Below are 21,769 nucleotides of genomic sequence, written 5' to 3' on the forward strand. Positions count from 1 at the left end.
TAGAGCCCTAATATCCAGAGTATACAAAGAACTCAAAAAATTAGACAATAAGAGAACAAACAACCCAATCAACAAATGGGCCAAGGACCTGAACAGACACTTCTCAGAGGAGGACATACAATCAATCAACAAGTACATGAAAAAATGCTCACCATCTCTAGCAGTCAGAGAAATGCAAATCAAAACCACCCTAAGATACCATCTCACTCCAGTTAGATTGGCAGCCATTATGAAGTCAAACAACAACAAGTGCTGGCCAGGATGTGGGGAAAAGGGTACACTTGTACATTGCTGGTGGGACTGCAAATTGGTGCAGCCAATTTGGAAAGCAGTATGGAGATTTCTTGGAAAGCTGGGAATGGAGCCACCATTTGACCCAGCTATTCCCCTTCTCGGTCTATTCCCTAAAGACCTAAAAAGAGCATGCTACAGGGACACTGCTACATCGATGTTCATAGCAGCACAATTCACAATAGCAAGACTGTGGAACCAACCTAGATGCCCTTCAATAGATGAATGGATAAAAAAAATGTGGCATTTATACACAATGGAGTATTACTCTGCATTAAAAAATGACAAAATCATAGAATTTACAGGGAAATGGATGGCATTAGAGCAGATTATGCTAAGTGAAGCTAGCCAATCCCTAAAAAACAAATGCCAAATGTCTTCTTTGATATAAGGAGAGTAACTAAGAACAGAGTAGGGTCGAAGAGCATGAGAAGAAGATTAACATTAAACAGGGATGAGAGGTGGGAGGGAAAGGGAGAGAGAAAGGAAATTGCATGGAAATGGAAGGAGACCCTCAGAGTTATACAAAAGTACATACAAGAGGAAGTGAGGGGAAAGGGAAAAATAATACAAGGGGGACAAATGAATGTCAGTAGAGGGGGCAGAGAGAGAAGAGGGGAGGGGAGGGGAGGGGAGGGGGGATAGTAGAGGATAGGAAAGGCAGCAGAACACAACAGACACTAGTATGGCAATATGTAAATCAATGGATGTGTAACTGATGTGATTCTGCAATCTGTATATGGGGTAAAAATGGGAGCTCATAACCCACTTGAATCAAAGTGTGAAATATGATATATCAAGAACTATGTAATGTTTTGAACAGCCAACAATAAAAAATTAAAAAAAATAAAAATAAAAAAAAAGTTTTTATTTTTTTCTTTTTATTTATTTTTTCAGTTGTATTGGATACAATACCTTTATTTTATTTATTTTTATGTGGTGCTAGGGATGGAACCCAGCGCCTTGCACGTGCTAGGCAAGCACTCTATTATTGAGCCACAACCCCAGTCCCCCAAATCAAAGTTTTTCTATAAAGCAAAAATGATACTTTCTTCTTCTTGACTCCATATTTGGCATGAGCATCATTTAACAAGTCACCTCAGGTCAGTGCCTTGAGTATGCCCCTTAAAATGCAGAGACTAGGCTTCTTCTTTTTTTTTTTCCTTTTCTTTTCTTTCTTTCTTTCTTTCTTTCTTTCTGTTTTAACTAGGCTTCTTTACTGGAAATTTTATTTCGGCAGTTCTGAGTAGCCACCTGGAAATGTACTCTTTTAAAAACAAGTTTGCTAGGAGTTTCCTAGCTTTGGGCAAACTAAGGATATTCGTGGAGAAAACTTACACAGCAGAAAGATTAAATGTCTTTACCACCACTGGCCAGACCTAGAGCATTACTGTTTATGCAGTTCCTGGAAATTATGTCTAAGAATATATTGATTATTAAAAAGTGAATGTGCTGGTGTAGGACCAAACCCAGACCCACCCCCCATGTGTGACTGTGATCTTTGCTCTTTTGCAAAGTCCCATAGAGTTTGAGAGTTCTGCACTTTGTTCCTTCCCCCAGCTCCTCCCTCTCCTTCTCCGCACTCCCAGCATTCCCCACCTCCGCTCCTGGCTGTTTAAGTAACCTCTGTGGAACCTGTGCTCACCCTCAGGCTCCGGCTACCAAACATGCTTTCTCTGACTGCAGTCTTGGTAGCGGTTGTCTGCGTTTTGATTGTGTGGATCTTTAAACCTGCTGACAGAAGCCTCCAGAAGGAGGCTGAAGCCCGGCCCTGGGTGGATGAAGACTTAAAAGACAGCACTGACCACCACCAGGTCCAAGAAGGTAAAGACCGCGGCAGCCTCTGGCTTAGCCTTTGTGCACATCGTCAGCTTGGTGAGAGTTTAAGGCTGCGAAGATGTGAAAGACAGGTTTGCCATTGACCTCTAATGTCAGTGTGTCACAGAGACAAGCCATCTCTCAGGCAATCAGCTTGTCACCTGCAGCGACCCACCCCCTTCATTCCTACTCAGTCAAAAGCTTCTGAGGGTTGGAAGTTTTCCCTGGTCTTGATCCTGTTCTGGTTGTCACGGTCTTTCTGAAGGTTTTCATCACAGTGAGCATGGAGTTTTGATCAAAACTTTAAAATTGACAAAGTGGCATCTCTCTGGGATTTCTGGTTTTTATTGTGCCAGATCCTGTAGGTTACAGTCAAGAGTAACCTCTGTTCTCAACAAGCTGAGGGTCCAATTTAGGAAACAAGGTGATTCAAACTGGGTGGAGTTTAAACACCTTAAAGTGTTTAAGGCAGGCTTGGGGGCGTGATGGGAGATTGGGACAGAATAAAGCTTGCCTTGAGGATGATCAGCAAGGGGAGGGAGTGTATCAGGGAGGAGCAGCCAAGGGTACCCAGGAACAGAATGCCCTGGGCAGATTGCTAGCAGCTGGGAGGGCCTGCTGACCAGGGGAGGGGCAGGTCATGGCTGGCCCTAGAAAGAGACAATAAAGGAGGCAGGCAAGAGAGATGGCAGGAGTCCCCAATGGTATTTTAGAGCTACTTTGTCTGAGCTGGGTGCCTAGGATGGATTCCATCTGGAAGAGGCTGTGTGATTCTGGTGAGACTCCCACCTTCAAACAGAGGCTGCCTGGAAATGGAAATGGAAATTGTGAGTGTGTATGTTTGTTGAATTGTCCTGAGGGAACTGAGTGGGGTGTCCTGCTGGCCCTGAATGCTAGGAGTCAGTAGCAATGCTGAACGTGCCACCCAGGAGCCAAGACCAGGAAGCCTGTTAGGGGGACCACCTCTTATGCTCCAATGTTGAAGGACACCCCACCCAGAATGCCAACTGCACAGGTCCTCTACCTACGATGGCATTATATCCTGATACATTCATGGTAAGTTGAAAATATCATAAGTGCAAAATGCATTTAATAACCTAAACTACCAAAAATCTTAGATTAGCCAGCCTATCTTAAACATGCCCAGAACACTTTCTTCAGCCTATCAGGGTGCACATCATCAACACAGAGCCCATTTTACATTAAATGTTGAAGAGCTCATGTAGTGTACAGAATACTGTATGGAAGTGAGAAATAATATATATGTTTTGGCATCATCATGAAGTAAAAACGTTGTTAGGTAGAAACATCATAAGTTGATCCCCATTGGTGTCCAGGTGGGGAGCGCTTCCCCTAAGGAGACATCTATTCTGAAGCTGTGGAATGATTTATCTTGGCAAGGAGGGGTTGGGTGGTGGTGGTGGTGGGGAAACACAAGGAGGGTGAGTCGAAGTGAAGTTAAAGGAAGAACAACAGGCTTTGGTAATAAGCTGGATATTGGGAGAAGATGGAGATGATGATTTGGAGGCTGGAAGAGTCAGAATGATACAATCATAAAGGAGCGAGGGGAAGGGGATCCAGTTTAGAGAGAAAGACAGTGACTTTCGTTAGGGAGTGTTCTGTCTGAGCTCATAGTGACCTCAGGTGAGGGATACCAGTAGAAGACCTTCACGGGAGAGGCACCAGCAGTGGGTGGTATTTGGAATTTGCAGAACTAATGAACCCATGAAATGAGCACATTGAGAGAGAAGGCTGGGGACAGACCCTTCAGATAAGAGGAATATGGTGGGAAAATGTTCTACAGAAAAGAAAATGAGTAGGCAACGAGGCTCCAGGATAACAACAAGCCTCGTAAAGCATTTTCTGGGGCCTGTCAGTGACATGCTTAGTAAGGAATTTTCATGACAGTACAATGAGGTAGGCATTACTATTATCCCCGTATCACAGGAAAGGAAACTAATGCTCAGATAGGTAAGCCACCTTCCCAAGACAGTGGTAGAGGCAGGATCCAGGCAGTCAGGCTCCGGGATCCAGGCATCCAAGTGTTTGCTGAGCATCCTCTCCCACAGAATTATCTAGAACGTAGGAGGCAGCAGGTGGCCAGCAGGGTTAAAATTCTCTGAGAGATCAGAGGTGGTAAGCATGGAGGGAAGGCCACTGGATTTGAAGGATGGAGGATGGACCAGGGATTGGTGAGGCTGGGAAGGAATAAGGCCTGGGGTTGGGCCTGAAGGTGGGAGATACAGCAAAGATGTATGGCCTTCCTCTGGCTTCCACCTAGTGTTCATTTTTGCAAAGTCCTCTGCCTCTCCATTCTCCATTCCCTTCCATCCCTATCCTTCTCCTATCTTTTCACAGAGCAATGGAGATAGCAGTCTTAGTGCTAACAGTCTTCTGATAGAGAAGATAAGTCTCATCATCAGTTAGTGCACATCTGGCCTGAATGTAGCATTCATAGATCTCTTGGTGAAATGTTTGCTGTTTACATAAATGATACACGGGAAGGTCACGTGGGTGGCCAATGAGAATGAGCATTTAAACCTAGGCTCTCTGCCACCCAAATTCCTGCTCTTAGCCACAGGATGAGTGACATGGTCTAACACCAGGTTGAGAAGGCATTGAGCAGGGGGAGAGTTGGTGAAGAAAAATGATTCCATTACTGAAGAAATGATGACTATGGACAGCAAATTCAAACCATTTTGAATATTAACCAAAAGATATAAAACAGTAAAATAAATATTCTATGTTGTTCTGGTGTCTGGTAAGGAAGATATGGGAACCAACCCAAACTCCTCCAGTCCTGATTCACAAAGTACTCCTGCTCCATGCTTAGAGACCAGGAATCAGCTCGTGAAAGGGATGTGGAGAGGACAGAAGGAGAGTCTGGTGTGGCCAAGCTGATAAGCTATATCTCCTTTGGTGACAGGTCAAGTGTGGTTCCTACTGAGACTGTCAGTTCCCTGTTTGTCTGGAGCAGAGGTCTAAGAAGGAGAAGTTGCTGTTGTTTATGCCCAAGAGAAAACCTCAGATCATCCCTGTAAAATTAACTGAAAATCTAACACACAAATTCTCTAGTTAGGCCCAGATTCATGGAAGTTCATAGAAATGAATAAAAGAAGAAAGATATAGGAAACACCTCATCAAGACACATTCATTTTAATGTCACGGGGGAAGTTTTTGCACTGAGCTTCACAGGCCATCCAAAATCTTTGATTCTAATTAAATTTCACTGTCCCAAATTGTCCAATTTGTTAAGAAAGGCCTGTGTTGAAATTTTTACCTACTGTTAGTAACACCTGAGAATCTAAATGTCTGCACCAACTTGGAAAGTGACATATTGTAACGATCACAACTAGCCATCACAACTGGTTTCAAACCTGCTCAAAGGATTATCAACAACTAACTTCAGTAACAGTGTAACAAGCTAACCAATGTCAGCCTCTCACGGCCGAATGTCAGCCAACCAGGGGTGGATTCAGGTTCCCACATTTGTAAAGGTCTTAGAAACTGTATCTACAGAGAATGTCAGTCACTTACACCCTTGAGAGCCCTCCAAACCCTGAACACTATGCTTCCACACCAAATAGTGAGCTAGAGCTAGCCTTTGGGGGCTAGCAAGAGATAGTTGTTGAATGTTCATCATTGTGGGCTAATGGTTAAATCATCAGTAGCTTGAGGTCAGGCTGTGATTTACATCATGGATTTTGGCATGGGCTATGAATCTTTCTTTGCCACCCTAAGAGCTGACTTACCAGCACACCACTGCCAAAAATTCCATACAAGGTCAGGTTCCACTCTGCTCAGAGATGAGCTTGACCAGCATAGATCGTGAAACAATGCATACAGCTTTGTCTTTGGTGGCTTCAACCTTTGACAAACCCCTTCCCCTTTCATAGTTTTGAATGGCTGATGTAAAAGGTTGGTGGACCAAGACTCCTGAAAGTCCCTTAGGTTTTAGGACAAAGGACAGGTGAATGTAGATGACATTTCTCTAATGAAAGGAAAAAGACTTGAATGAAGACACTGTCCTTGAGATCCTGTGGGGGTCCCTGTTAGTGGAGAGTTAAGATCCACACAGGACCCTGGGGCACCACAAAGAGAGGATGGTCTAAGAAACAAGTTCTGCCAGCTTCATTTCTGCTTGGAGGGAGGATGAATATCTTTTCTCTATTCCTCCTCGGCTGAGGCCCTTCTAACAGAGGAGAGATGAACAAGAGAAAAGCATGTGTGCTTCATTATATGAGTTTTGCATGGCACAGAGATCTTTCATAAGATGAAGACCCTAGGAAATGGTTACACTAGTGGGGTTTGGCTTGTGTTTTTCAGTGCTAGGAATTGAACCCAGGGCCCACCACATGCTAGAAAAGTGCTCTACCATTGAGCCACATCCCCAGAACCCAAACTTGTAGATTTTTCTGCTAGGTTTGATGAAGATTGAACAGGAGTGGGGACACAGAATAGCACAATGGGGTGTGTCTAATGGTGACAAACAGGGAACAGGGAGGCCTATTTGCTGAGATCCTTCTCTGAGACCCCTCCTCTATAGAGATCAGGATGGTTTTTTCCCTAAAGGGAGAGCAGTCCTCCCATGAGGGTCTAATGACCTGCTTCAGGAAAGAGTCAAAAACTCTTTCTCAGTTTTTGTGATCTGTTTCAGGGAAGAAGGACAGGGGAAGGTCCAAGAGCTCTTCCTATTCCTGCCAAGGTGGCATGTTTTGGGGTAGAGTGTCCCGAACCCCACCGGCTTCTGGATAGCATGACTCTATCAGAGGTCTCTCCATCTGGGTACCCCAGGCTCCCCAGTTCTATCCACCTCAGTGCTGCTGGTGAAATAATCAGTCAATACTGCAGCTAAGCGGCCAGGCGACAAAGAGGCTGAGTTGGCAGCTGAGCCATGCTGGGCAGCTGGGAAAAAGGCATTCTCCTGGTAGGTGCTGAGCCCTGAGGTGTCTCCCCTACCAACACCTTGGGCATCTGTCTGTGGTGACAGGAGCTGTATCACCCCTCCCCCAGTATCAAGGCTCCTCCACACATGACACACTTTGTCCTTGCTTTCACTATTAGAAAATAGTTCGCTCCTTTGCAAAGATTTTGAAGCAGAACTGCAAAAACCAAAGCCATTTATTTAGAGGTGCAGCCAGAAAAGTACCTCCCTGTGAACGAGGATAGAAGTGACCTAGAATTTCTTGGTGGCTGAAACTAATTAGGGAGCAGTTCAGGGGTTCCTTGGTATAAAGCAATGATGCAGGTGAGTTGCTACAGGCATCAGCAACCAACCCCAGGTGTGGCCGCAAAGGACTCCCACTGAAAAGCAGACTGTTGAGAGCCTTGGAGCAGGAGGGCCTTGGAGGTGAATGAGTGCCTGTGGCTCTGATGGTTCTAGGGCAGAGGCTAGAAAACAGGAGTTTACAGAGGCTGTTTCCTTTTCTCTTCAAGGCCACATTCCTAGGGGTAGTCAGGGGCTCAAGGGTGGAGAGGTGGTGCCTTTCTTCTTTGCTCTCTGCCCTACAGTTCCTCTAGTTTCTCCAGTGCTGTGTCTCTGGGGAGCTCCCTGGGCTCCAGGCTGGCCTCCATGTCAGTGGCTCTTTTGGCTGCTCCATTGTCCAGGCAGGATAGAGACCTTCTGCCCTGTGAGAGGCTGTAGAAGGGCAGCCCACCATGTGGGGTTCTTGGGATTGGCACAGGACATTCCTGTCTGGAGGTGATAGGCCCATTTGTTTGCCCTGGTGAGAGACAACAGCTGGCACTAAGAAGGCTCAGGCAACCACAACCACCCACTCCATTGGACCAGATCAGGAGAGCCTACTTGAACTTTAAAAGCCTCAGAAACTGCCAAGTCATGTAAACAGGCTGCCTGTAGCTTATGCAAATACTGAATGTATCTTAAGAGTTGGTAACTTACCATTCAGACGCTCAGGGAGCACCTGATACATTTGCTCCTGTACCAAAGACTAGCTGCAAAGGTCGTCAGAATTAATTGCACATGGTGAAGCAAGTCTTGATCACATCTGTGATAAAGTTCAGGGTTGTCATGAAATTGATGTTATCTGCATGTAGTTCAGAACAGATTGCTAGAAAGCTGATAGGTATTCGTTATTAATCTCCCATCACACCTACTTTCTTTTAACTAAGTGGGTACAGTCTGGCCCCGAGCCACTCCTGCTAATGTAAAAAGAAAATTCCTCACTGAAGCCAGGAGCAAACTGTGGTACCCACAGCTAACACTGTAGTCATGGATTCCCAGTCTCTGGAAAAGGCAGCGTGAGAGCAGGAGAAGTCTAATCCCTGCTGAATTCCACCTGGAGAATGGCTGGGTCCCTCTGGGCCAGGCCTTGGACTCTCTGGCTCTCTTCCCTGTGTTCTTGTGATATAGGACAGAAAAGACTGGATACCCAAGGAATTTTCAGGAAGCATGTTTATTGGCTGCAAGGTCTAGAAGGGTGATTGCCTAAAATTTCTCTGGACCTCAAACCTGGAAATTCTTTGAACTTTATACCCAGCAGGAGGAGGGGTTGGAAGGTTTACATGACAAGTGCTTTTTGTCCCATGTTTTTTAGATTAGTCAGCGGTTTTACAAGTTTTATCATAAAAGCAAAAGTAACATCATCAAGTCTGTGGGCAAACTTAGCTTTTGCAAAATTGAGCAATTTTGTCCTCACAAAAAAAATAGAAAGTCACCAATTTACTTGTGGAAATCTCCATTTCCCATCCACTCACAGAGGGTCAGCATGTGGGCAAGTCCCTCATCCTTCCACAGGTCTCTTTAGTCATTATTGTGGAAAAATGTTATATTTGATTATAAAAGGTATGTTTCTTTTTTATACTGTCTAGAATTTACTGAAACTTGTAAATCTATAGATGTGGTATATTTCATGAGTCCTGGGGAAATCATAGACATCAACCTTTCAAATATTGCCTCTGCCATAGTCTTTTTTATCTTCTTTTGTGACTATGAAAAATGTGTATTAGTTACCCTCATTCTGCTCTATTTTCTATTGAATTCTTCTATGTTTACCATCTTGGTCTCTACTTGCCCCATTCTAGATATTTTCTTGTCTTATGTCCCCATTCATTACTTCTTCCTTAGGTAGCTTAACCTATTAGTAGATCTATCCATTAAGTTCTTCATTCTATTATTTTTTCTGATCTAGAGGTTATATTCTTTCATATTTTCTCTGTTACCTTTTTGAGATTTGTATGTTTGGTTGTTGTTCTCTCTAAACATACTAACCCTTAGTTGTTTTATCCTCTGAACCTACTGATTCCAATATTTGGAGTTTTTAGGCATCTTACTTTATTTTTAAAAATTGATTCTGCAGTTTCTTGCTCAAATGTTTTGTTTCTTTATGTGCCTGATTATATTTGGTGGATTGCTATATATGGTAATTGCACATAAACTATTTACACATTGCTTTTGCTTCTGCTAGGTAATTGGTATACTGACATCCAGGACCACCTTATTCTAAATTCATGTTTGAGGGAGGACCCTTCAAAGTGATATAAGACCCTGAGGGCTGATTTTTAAAAATAACTCTCATTTTTCTGTAGTCTTGGGGTCCCAGCATTTAAAGTCCCCACTGTGTATAGGCCTGTAATTTGATTTTGGTTGCCCTCAATCTCTGAAAAATGTAAAAATGGAAATTCCAGTGTGTAGTGATAGCAAATGCAACTGGGAAGCACAGTTTTTGTGCTTATTGACTGTAGGCTTGTATTTTTCCTTTGGTTTTGGCCGGGGGATTTCTTACTATGTCATCAACCTGGTGATATTAAAAGGTCTTTTAAAAACACCTGATTCAGTGATCTGAGCATTTTCCAGTGGATGGAAGATTATTTCAAATTATCTCAAATTTCAAATTTGAAATCCTTATACTTTGTGTAGGTAAAAAGTTTCTTTTTCTTGATTTTCAATAAGTCTAGAGTTGGAAGAATAGTCAAGATCGGTCGCCAGGGTTTTGTAGATCTCTCTCTCTCTCTCTCTCTCTTTCTTCTCCTTCCTTCCTTCCTTCCTTCCTTCCTTCCTTCCTTTTCTCTTTCCCCTCCTTCTCCTTGATATTCTTGTGCTTACATAACTTTGTAAACATTTTTGAGAACTTTATCTCCTTCCTCCTGTGGACCAAGAGAGACCATTAAATTTGCTACTCTTATTGTTCTTATTTGCAGATGTAGATGAATGGCCAGAATCAGAGGAAGACGTTGAACACATCCCATTCTCCCATACCCGGTATCCTGAGAAGGAAATGGCTAAGAGGTCACAGGAATTTTATGAGCTTCTCAATAAGAGACGGTCGGTCAGGTTCATAAGTAACGAGCAAGTCCCAATGGAAGTCATTAATAATGTCATCAAAGCAGCAGGTTTGTAATTAATTGCACGCTGGGTCCTCAACAACATCAGCTCTGTACTGGTGTGACAACAGTGGAACAGTGAATTAAGGTTAGGGTAATATATTTATAAGATCTATAATCTATAAAATCTATACATGTGCAATATTCTAATGAACTAGTATGTACAGGAAAGAACTAACGTGTACAGTAGTCTAACAAGCTAGCAAAAGTTACCCGTGTGAATTTATACAATAAACCAAAGGAAGACAACCTTATTTCCAAAGTAAATTAATATCACAAAGGGGAAAAATGAAAGCTATAGAAAAAAGGGGAGGAGTTACAAGAGAAAACCTTCTATCTGAGTGTCTCCTGTTATTCCTATCTAAATTGCATTTAGGTTCATTTTAGAAATTATTGTATGCCCATTTTGAACCCATTGTCCCTCTTACAAGGAAGCAAGAATAAAACACTTCATTTCATTTAAGGATACAAGTGCACTAGACTGTTGAGTCCTTTACTGGCAGCAGTTACTAAATTTCCTTTTTACTATATATCTGTATGTATATGTAACATATATGATGTTAAGATAAATTTAGCATAATTGAAAATAGAGAAAATTAATTAATTACTATGTTTGGAGATACAAATATTCATGAATGAATAAAATGGGTACAAAGTTAACTGGAATCACTCGGCAGAAAATGCAGCCTTCCTCTTCAGTTTCTGACTTTTATTTCACAACCAGTCATGACTTCCAGCATTGGGAGTGGTGTGTGGCAACCAAGAATCCCAGAAAGAGTCCACAGGCCCCACTCCCTCCAGAGGCAGAGCTTATTCCATTAGACTACTCACTAGGAAGGAAGAAATCACTGCTTCTGGAAAAGTCCTCCTGTGGGTCACTGTGGTCTACCCCTGAGAACATCTCTAGAAATGATGGGACACCCATTAGAGGCTGAGCCCCAATCCCTCCCTGGAACCTCAAAGGAAACTCAAGCCCCTTGGACAAAGGTGGGGCTCCATGAAGTTTCATCCGGGAACACCAGAACTGACTGATCCACGTGTGGCCTGAGGGTTCCTGAAACCCACAAGAGCAGAAAGACACACCGTGGTGCATAGTGAGCACACAGGGCCAGGAGTTCCCCAACTCTTGAGTATCCCCAAGATCACAAACCTTATGGGGCCACGCTCAGAGCTTTGTTAGAGGCTTTGTTAGCCTTTTAAGGGGTGTCTTAAGAACCACTTTATCATTGCCATTTTGCCATTTCCAACCACCTTCCTGACTTTTCTTTTTTTTTTTTTTTAATTTTTATTGTTGGTTGTTCAAACCATTACATAGTTCTTGATATATCATATTTCACACTTTGATTCAAGTGGGTTATGAGCTCCCATTTTTACCCCATATACAGATTGCAGAATCACATCAGTTACACATCCATTGATTTACATATTGCCATACTAGTGTCTGTTGTGTTCTGCTGCCTTTCCTATCCTCTACTATCCCCCCTCCCCTCCCCTCCCCTCCCCTCTTCTCTCTCTACCCCCTCTACTGTCATTCATTTCTCCCCCTTGTATTATTTTTCCCTTTCCCCTCACTTCCTCTTGTATGTAATTTTGTATAACCCTGAGGGTCTCCTTCCATTTCCATGCAATTTCCCTTCTCTCTCCCTTTCCCTCCCACCTCTCATCCCTGTTTAATGTTAATCTTCTTCTCATGCTCTTCGTCCCTACTCTGTTCCCAGTTACTCTCATTTAAGAATGATGTTTTGGAGAATTTGGCTGTCAGAGCTTCCCTACAGACTTCCTTAGTGGTCATGGTGCAGTCACTGAGGGCTATTTTCTCCCAGGTGATCAGAGCAGAAGGATAAGTCTCCCAGTTCCAGGGCTCCTGGCCTGGATCTCAGTGGGTGAGTCATGAGACACCTAAAGTGCAGCAGAGCAAAATGGAGCAGGCAGCGGCAGGCACTGTGTTCCCCAGATTGCCTGCCTTCATTTTGAGCAATGGTGACTACTTATGCTTCTTCTTCATTAACAGTCGTGTGCTTTCCTGCAGTCTTGGTTTCTGATGTTAATTCATCCTGTGATAGGAACAGCCCCAAGCGGGGCCCACACAGAACCCTGGACCTTTGTGGTGGTGAAGGACCCAGACACAAAGCATAAGATCCGGGAGATCATCGAAAAGGAAGAGGAAATAAACTACATGAAGAGGATGGGACACCGATGGGTCACGGACTTGAAGAAACTGAGGTACAAAGTTGGTGCAATTAGGGATGTTTGGTTTGACTTCTTAAAATGAAACAATTGGTGCATTTTCATGGTTTTGTAGGGTTTTTTTAACTATTGTATTTTGGATTAGCATGCATTGATTTTATGTATTAATGTGATGTGTCAACACATTAATACGTATATAACAATATAACACAAACTGAGCAAATCCTGCCCTGGTTTTGTTTTTAGTGTTAAAAAGTTCAATTCTGCCTCTGGAAGGAATTATGAAGATTAATTCAGGCCTTGTTCCCATAGAGCCTCTGACTTACATCACTGCTTCTGAAAAAAAAAATGTTGAGGAATTATTTCACTTTTTCATCTCTCTGGAACATAAGATGATGAAATACTTTTTAAGATCTTAAATGAAGTAAATTTCATTTTACTAAAAAGATAATGTCTTCCACATGATTTTATAAAGCAAGATTTAGTTGAGGACAATTTAATACAAGTATAAGATCTGACAGGTGATATGAGCCTAAGAAAGAATTGTGAGATCACAGCCTTGGGGCACAGTAGGACTTCTTGCACAGGAGTCAGAGCCAAGGTGAGGACAGGTGGGCCCCTTGGCCCTGCTCCTGTTTTATTTATTGTCCCCAAAGAACTTCTAAGATATTTAAACTCTATCAGAATTGATGACTTAAGAAGTTGCAATTTATTACTGTGGTCTGGAACAAGTATAAGACATCAATAATGCATTTATGAATCTTATTGTTTGTTTACGGGAAGAAGTGGGAAAAGTAAAAATCAAGGTGAGTTTCCACACTTAGAGAGGTGTTGAACTCCAGTCGAGCACAGTACCTCAAAATACTACACCCTCTCACTTGCCTCAACTGAGGCAGAATTAATTGCTCTCATCTAAGTACCTAATGTATCTCATATACACCTTCCATATGCTTAAATGACCGTGACTACATAGCATTTTAATTATTGTTTTCCTTTCTTCCCATTTTATGGACCAATATTTATAAATCCATGTTGTACACTAAGATACCCTTGAGAATCCAATTAAGTTATGGATTTTCTCAATCAACAAAACGTACATATAAACACAGACACACAGACACATAGAAACACACACACACAGAACTCCAGGGATCCAGGGAGCCCAGGTTTAAAAACTCTCATACCACCCAACACCTTTCTGATGCATGGTAGGTAACTGAATAAATATTTGTTAAAATGAACAGCTGATAAACATATGTCCTGTTTCAGTCAATTCTGAAATCATAGCTATTATTAATTCTTTATGTGCAATACGGACAAAACTTACGTTCCAAATCTTGCCTTCCCTGGCTTGCTGGCAAGAGACCTCCACCCCAGGCAGAAGGTGCTAATTGTCCTCCTTTTAATAGTCCTTGTGAATTGCTTTTTTTTTTTTTTTTTTGGTGGGGTTTACTGTGGATTGAACTCAGAGACACTTGACCACTTGAGTCACCAGCCCTATTTTGCCCTATTTTGTATTTTATTTAGAGACAGAGTCTCACTGAGTTGCTTAGGGCCTCGATAAATTGCTGAGGCTGGCTTTGAACTCACAATCCTTCTGTCTCAGCCTCCCAAACCACTGAGATTCCAGGCATGCGCCACCTGGCCCGGTGTGAATTGCTTTTTATTAGTTCTAATATTATGTCATGATAAATTTGTATAAAATTGAATAACTCACAAATAAACAAAAAAAGATCAGATTCCAATGCATGCTTAGGCAAAGTAAATACCAAAATACTTTTAAATGCTTGTCTTACCTCAGAATATAAGTAAACTGCTTAATCTAATATTTTTAGAATTGACATTTTCTTTCATATTTATATGCTTTTAAAATTATTTTTTTAAATGTAAACATCAGAATTTTAGATCATGAAACTATCAACACACAATGCACATTTATGTCATGGAACCCATGTGGCCCAGAGATGGGTGTTGAATGGTATGAGAGCATTTAAACCTGGGCTCCCTGGATCCCCAGAGTTCTGTGTGTCTGTGTGTGTGTGTGTGTGTGTGTGTGTATACATATTATTGATTGAGAACGTCTGTAACTTCATTGTCCCACACAGTCTCTGGGCCACATTCAATCACGTAGGACAGCGGGGCTGGAGGGGCACTGTGGAGAGCAGCATCCTGGTTCCAACAGGGTGTGTTACAGAGGGATTGGAGGGTGCTAGAAGTCAAATGAGTCAGGAAAGTGGATTGGAAATGATTTTTCTGTACTGACATTTCCATGATTCAAAAGTCTGTTGTCTGTATTAGTAAAGGCCACTTTGTATATTTGTATTTATTTCACTCTCACTATGATCACACGAGGTTGGGGGCACAGTGGTTCCAGGAGGAAACTGAGCCATGAGAGTTTCAGTTTGGCTCCAGAGCTAGTCCCTCCTCTGTGTAAGGAGAAAAGACTCAGTGAGTTCAGCAGGACTGTTTGTCGAAGTATTATAAAGTGGCTTTGAAAGTGTAACCCATAGTCATTAATAGTGCAAGAACCATAGACCAATGCACAAATGAGGGCTGGGACTGAGGCTCAGTGGTACAGAGCTTGCCTAGCATGTGTGAGGCCCTGGGTTCAATTCTCAGCACCATATAAATAAATAATAAAGAAAGAAAGAAAGAAAGAAAGAAAGGTATTGTGTCCATCTACAACTAAAAATATTTTTTTTTTTAAAAAAAAGAAAGAAAAACGCAAAAATGAAATTAGTGTGTTTTAAAAGAGCAAAAAATAACTAGGCTAAAAGTGAAATGTATGGCAACCATCTCTTAAAAATTAGTCACATAAAATATCTTAAGGAAAAACTACACTGTGTTGGATTCTCTCTCTCCTTTGAATATCTGTTCTAAAAGTAAGCTTCTGCCAAAATGTATGGGACAGGGAAATGGAATAAAGAAGGATATGTTCTGAGCTGGAAAACAGAAATTTCAGCTCCACATGTTTATTTCACATGAAGGGTCTCTCGCTCCCAGAAAAGGTCCCTTCCTTTTTCCTGTAACGGAGCTACCAGCTCTCCCTCTGCTCACCCCATCCTTTCAGTTGAGCCTCTCTGTCATGGTCCCCTTTCCCCTGCCTGCTCCTGAACTGGATTCCCTCAGCTCCAGTTCCTGCCCCTCCCCCAGTTCTCCTGAGCCTGGCCCTTTTGCCCACTCTCCTGCCTGGGCCATTGCCAAGGTCTCTTGTCCAGTTTCCTTCTGACTTTATAGTTGGTACTTTAAAATATCAACCTTGGTGATATCACTCTCGCCCCTCAATCCACCTCCCTCTGAAAACAGATTTGAAATGCTTCCTCTATCAGCCTGTGATAACACTCCATTACGCACCCAAAGGCCAGGACCCTCCAGTGTCTGTATAGAACCTACCTTTCCACCCAGGCCCCAGCTCGCACCCGTCCTCCAGCCCTCCAGGCTTCTGGAAATTTCCTGGCTGTATGCATTCTCCTTTCAGATTCATTCTCTTTGCTCTGCCTGGGGACACTATCCCTATCCCCCTTTTCCACCTGGTCTTCAGTGCCCAGCCTGAGGCCATTCTGGGGACTTTTTCCCAATCTTCCTACTCAAAATTAATATTTCAATTTTTGAAGGATTCCCAATCCATTTGGTGTCAGCACTTATCAGCTTTCAGTTTGCTGGACATATTGGCTTACTGCCCTCTGGCACATAGGATATATCTTTACTCTCTTTCAGCATTTCATATACTTTGCCACACTAGGCACTTGCTTATTGAACATATTGACTTTGGACACCCACAAAAATAAGGATGAATAGCACATGCACACACATACATGTGCACATCACAAAACAGCAAAACACAAAATTTCTACTCTTTTAAAATTAAAAATTAAAAACGTGTGTGTGTGTGTGTGTGTGTGTTTCATCATGAATAAGGTAAGGTAGTAAAAAGAGGGGAAAAGTTAGAGTAAACATTCTCCTGACTCTTTCCCCTCCAGAACCAACTGGGTTAAAGAATACCTGGACACCGCCCCTGTTTTGATTCTCATTTTCAAACAAGTACATGGGTTTACTGCAAGTGGCAAGAAAAAGGTCCACTACTACAATGAGATCAGTGTCTCCATCGCGTGCGGCATCCTGCTGGCTGCGCTGCAGGTATGTTGTTCTCCCTCAGGCCCAAGGGACATGAGAGAGAAGTGGGAGCCCAAGGGGAGCCTTATCAGAAAATTTCAGCTCGGTTTCCAACAGTGTCCTTTGGAAATTGCTTATCTAAATCTAAATTCCTAAGTAAAGCAACTCCACTGTGAAAACCAGTCCTGGCAACCTGCGTGGGTGAGCGTGATGGCTCAGCAAGCTGGAATTCTTCCTGGAAAGTCACTTGTAACATCATCTCAGGGACAGAAAGATTTGTTGTTGCATTTGCCTTCCACTGTAACAGCAGGTCGCTTAAGGGTTTTGGCGGACATAGGTGAAGAACGTCAGAGCCGGAAAGTCACAGAGACTCACTCCCTAGGTCATGTTGTAATGACTGAAAAGCCATAAGCAGGGCTCTGCCCCTGAGCTTCTCTCCTGAGAAGCTGAATTGCATTAGGAAGAGGGCCCCAAGCTTACAAAAACTCCCACCCACAAACAGCGAAAGCAATGCAGACGTGAAATGGAGCCTAACTGAGCCATGCCTTTCAAACAACACCATTCTTCCCCTCCATGAATATTTTCTAAGCCCCTTCCAGGTAGCATCCTGGGGGTCATGGGAGTAGTTGTCTCATGCACCATACAATTTGGGAGGATAGGGGTTCAGGTATGGATGGGGAGGGATGGCAAACACATAAAAGTAATAAAGCACAAGGTTGGAAGACTGAGTGATCCTACTTTCAAGAAACAATTGATTTTTAAAAATATGACCTTCATTATTTCAAAGAACAGTTTAGATGCCGAGTAGCACAACATAGTCACATTGCACCAGAGAGAAATATGCTTTTCGGTTACTTGAACAATTGTCCTGAAGGAGCCAGCATTTTCTTTCTTTCCTTAATCTGCAGGAAGATTAATAAGAGAGTCTCTGTGCAGCATCAGACCACAGGGCACCACCCAGTGCTTTAGGGTCTTGGAGGAAGGAGCTCAGTTCACCAAGTGCTGTATGTCCCAGAAGCAGGCCGCGCAGCTGTGGTCACTTTAGGATTGGTTTTGCTGCCCTCTAGCGTTCCATAGGAGTAATTCCGCAGGTAGGTCATGATGGGTGAGAGAGACCGGAAAATCTTGCAGCCCCATCTCAAGCACAGAGATGGGAGGAATGAGCTCACCATTTCTGCCGCACAGAGGCAGCTGCAGACCCTCTTCCTGGCACAGTTTTTACAGGTGGCAATCTGCTTGGAAAGCATGAGAGGTAGAGGGACCACTGGGGAAGAGTCTGGAAGGTGCCCTTTGTTTTTATTTAGATGTTTATTTTCTGGAGGCTTAACAAGAGACTGTTGGGATATTTCCTCTACTCTCAATATCTCTTCTGGCCACCAGGTCCTCTATCATTGGACATAAGCATTTTCTTTCTTTCTTTCTTTTTCAGTACTGGGGATTGAACCCAGGGGTGCTTTACCACTGAGCTACATCCCTAGCCCTTTTTAAATTTCTAATCAGGACTTCAGACCAGGTTGCCTAGATCCTCACTAATTATCTGATGCTGGCTTTGAACTTGTGATCCTCCAGCCTCAGCCTCTTGAGTTGCTGGGCATAAGCATTTTTATTAGGAATGCATCCCTGCTTTTATTGTTGGTTCTGTAGTCATGGGAAATCCCTGTACCTGTTGCTGAGAATGAAATGTGTAAAATCTTTATTAATACATCGAATACCAAGACCTAGCAGTCAGTCTGCAATTTTAAAGTAGTGAATATAATATTTTAAGGTATCTGTAACAATTGCAAAGTAGATTGAAAATATCTGTGAAATGTTTTGATGACAAGTCATAGATACTGATAACACTACTATATTAACACTACTTTGTTGTTTATGTTTACAGCTGAAGACATTGCTAAATTTCAGTTAAAGGTTAGGGAATATAAAGTTGTATTTTTCTTTTCCAAGTGCAGGGATATGTTAAATTCAATCCTTGGTTCCTTGGGGAAATTGAGATTCCAAGTTAAATGAACAAACAAAAGAACTAAAAAAAAGAAAAAAAATCTCTTTACCTGTGATAAGACCAAAGTACTCACATCAAGAGAGACTGGAAGATAAAATATATTAATAGAAATCATTTTTATATTTCAAAGAATTATTTCCTATGTACTATATATTCACAAATTTCTACTGCTAAAGATGTACAAACTTCAGTATAAAGTAACTTTTATGTTTCTTGAAACGTAACCGAAACATAAAATGATACCAAATGATATCCTCAATGAAAAGTTTAAGATTTATTTATTCAAAAGTCAAGTACTATGCTAAGATATGATAGGAAGAGAAATACCATAAGAAGGTAGAGACAATCTAAGCTCATGACTCAGGAGGAAATCAACAGTTTGTTCAATGCATGTTTTTGAGAACAGTCCCCAGGTAATATAAACTTATGAATCAATGTTTATGATGATGAACTGTGAGTGACCTTTAGAGGAAACCATATTAAATCACTCCAGATCCATACACATCCATGAAGTCAAATATTAACATTACAGATAGATATAACAGGCTATAGTCAGATAACTGGAATTCAGGAAAGAATATAGTAGAAAAATTATAGTAGAATTGTGGCTAGCACATTGCTCTGAGGGACTGCTGTTATTTTGGGGGTCATGCACCCGGATTCAGACTGACCTCTTATCTAGAAAGAACTCCTGGTTGTTTTGTTATTACTTTGGTATAACTGGGTCCTCCAAATTTCTTTCTACCATTAATATTTATTGAGCACCATTGAAAATAAAATCAACATCTTTCTTCTTCCCACTGCTTGGTTAGAAGCAGCAGGAGGGGAGGTGGAGGCCTGGAGATGAGATTCGCCACACCTGCTACCGAGCGGGCGGCCTCTGCTGTCCAACTTCAGGGAGTCAATGGGACCCACAGGTGTAATAGGAATGAGAATGTCCCCAAGCCGGAAGCAGAGCCGTGATTTTGCCTTTGACTTTAAATGCACCCTTTTCCTCTCCTGTTTTAGAATGCAGGGCTGGTGACAGTCACTACCACTCCTCTCAACTGTGGCCCTCCTCTGAGGATGCTCCTGGGCCGCCCCCCACATGAGAAGCTGCTGATGCTGCTCCCTGTGGGTTATCCCAGCAAAGAGGCCACGGTGCCTGATCTCAGACGGAAAGCGCTGGACCAGATCATGGTGACAGTGTAGGCCAGAGCCCGTCGGGGAGATTCTCAGACATCCCCTGCTCCTCTCAGTTCTCCTGGCTACCCTTTCTCCTGGGCTCAGGTCTCTGCACTGCAGTTCACAGGGACAGCCACTATATGTGTGAGGACATCTGTCCACACCCTCCTGCCCTTTGAGTCCAGTAAGTTGTTTCAGATGGGCTGCGTGATTTGAGGAACATGTGGGCAAGACATCAACAAGTATTCACACTTCTGTTTTTCACCCACTTTGGAAATGCATTTGTATTTTACTAAGAAGATTCCCCAGTATTTAGGTTTTTGAAACTATTCTAGAAAATCACCTGGTGATTTTTTTCTTCAACTTAAAAATTTTTTACATGGAGAAGAGTCATCAGAAAATATAATGTAGTCCCAAGAATTCAGTTATGTGATGATTCTAGAATTTACACTAATCAAATAGCATTCTGCCCTCTGATTTCGGGCAGCCTGAGAAAAGTGCTTTGGATTTGCACTCTTTCACTGAACTTCATGGATATTCTGCCAGTGTTGAATAAGTAACTATTAAAACAACTAAAATGTCACTCACAGAACAGGAGAGGGCAGGACTGCATGACGTGAATCTGACTGGCAATCATTCAAGCGGATCAACAATGAGGAGTGCTGTCCATAGGTGGGTTGGAGCTGCCTCCCCCCCAGCTCATGGAAACTGATGAATATCCAGGAATTGGCCAGCCAGTTATGAAACCATCTGTAGCTTGAAAATTGTTTGTGGCGGGAATGTTTAAACCACAGCCATTGGCAGATGCTATGAGTTGGGGCTTGCTTACTTTTCTTAAAAACAACTATTTACCACACAGAACACTTCTTTCCCACAAGACCCCCTGAAACACACTTACTTGTTTCTCCAAATGACAGCAAAGCTATTTGGGTTGATGGAGTCACATGTGCCCTGTTGGGGATGACAGACCTATCTTTCACCTGTCACCAGCTGTCCCATGGGCCTCCTCTACAAGGGCTTGCCCTCACAGCTCAGGCAATTGCCCTCTAGCACCTCTAGTGTCCCTTATTCCTTTCCACTGTCCCTTTCCTGTTCTATTTCTAAAAACTCCATTCCCTCAAGAAAAATCTGTTTTTCCACTTTTCATTCCCCTTTGAGAGTCACACAATGCAAGAAAAGCCCTCTGAGTCACTGATGAGAACAAGAGTGGGTGACAACCCTTTCATTGCTTTCAAATCCAATTAGACATTACAGAAATCTGTGCCTTTAACACTCAAAGTCTTTTGGAATATCCAGAAGTTTTTGTGGTTGTTTTTGTTTTGTTTTTTGGAACATCCAAAGTCTTTCATCCAAGTCTTTGATTTTCTGTAAACGTGCTTTCCCCAAATCAGTACATTTTAATAAATGCAAACTTTCTTATATTGTATTTGTATTCTTTTAAAAATATATTGGTATTGTGATAAGTATTTGTCCCCTTATGGAAATGAGCATTTTTTGAACACATTGTGGCTTTGGAAGACCTATGTGAGCTGCAATGGCAGCCTAACCACTGTATGTCATCTTGTTTTAAAGGAAAAAGACACTCTTAAGTTCCAAATATATGAATAATAAACATACTTTGGCATTATGAAATTGGAAACTGAAGCATAATTGAAGTTGCATTTATACACTTTTATTTCTTATGCCTAAACCCTGAGCTCGGGGTGCCACAGTCTGGCTGGGCACAATCAGGAGCCACTTGTCAAAAGAAACTAACTTTATTTTTCGAACCACACACGCCAAACAAAACAGCCTCTCAGGAAAAACCCTCAGAGCCCCAACTGCCACCACCGGCTTCCCACAAGCCTCTCTCTC

The 21,769-nt window shown here is 42.4% G+C and overlaps 1 protein-coding gene across 1 annotated transcript; it reads left to right on the plus strand.

Annotated features, from left to right (window-relative positions):
- Positions 1-1,873: 1,873 nt before the first annotated feature.
- Iyd (iodotyrosine deiodinase) lies at positions 1,874-21,565 on the plus strand. Its single transcript, XM_046427460.2, has 5 exons — positions 1,874-2,115; positions 10,270-10,461; positions 12,516-12,675; positions 16,620-16,776; positions 19,760-21,565. Exons 1-5 carry the CDS (start codon positions 1,959-1,961, stop codon positions 19,940-19,942), a joined length of 849 nt encoding a protein of 282 aa, XP_046283416.1. The 5' UTR covers positions 1,874-1,958; the 3' UTR covers positions 19,943-21,565.
- Positions 21,566-21,769: the final 204 nt, after the last annotated feature.

Source organism: Marmota monax, unplaced genomic scaffold (assembly GCF_021218885.2).
Source record: "Marmota monax isolate L192 unplaced genomic scaffold, Marmota_monax_Labrador192_F-V1.1 WCK01_AAM20220418_F8-fsc00114, whole genome shotgun sequence".
Taxonomy (NCBI): Eukaryota; Metazoa; Chordata; class Mammalia; order Rodentia; family Sciuridae; genus Marmota; species Marmota monax.

Excerpts from the sequence above, each read along its gene's own strand:
- Iyd (XM_046427460.2), top strand. The coding sequence starts at position 1,959 with ATGCTTTCTCTGACTGCAGTCTTGGTAGCGGTTGTCTGCGTTTTGATT. Across the intron at positions 10,462-12,515 it reads TAATGTCATCAAAGCAGCAG|GAACAGCCCCAAGCGGGGCC; the intron begins GTTTGTAATTAA and ends ATCCTGTGATAG. Across the intron at positions 16,777-19,759 it reads TCCTGCTGGCTGCGCTGCAG|AATGCAGGGCTGGTGACAGT; the intron begins GTATGTTGTTCT and ends CTCCTGTTTTAG.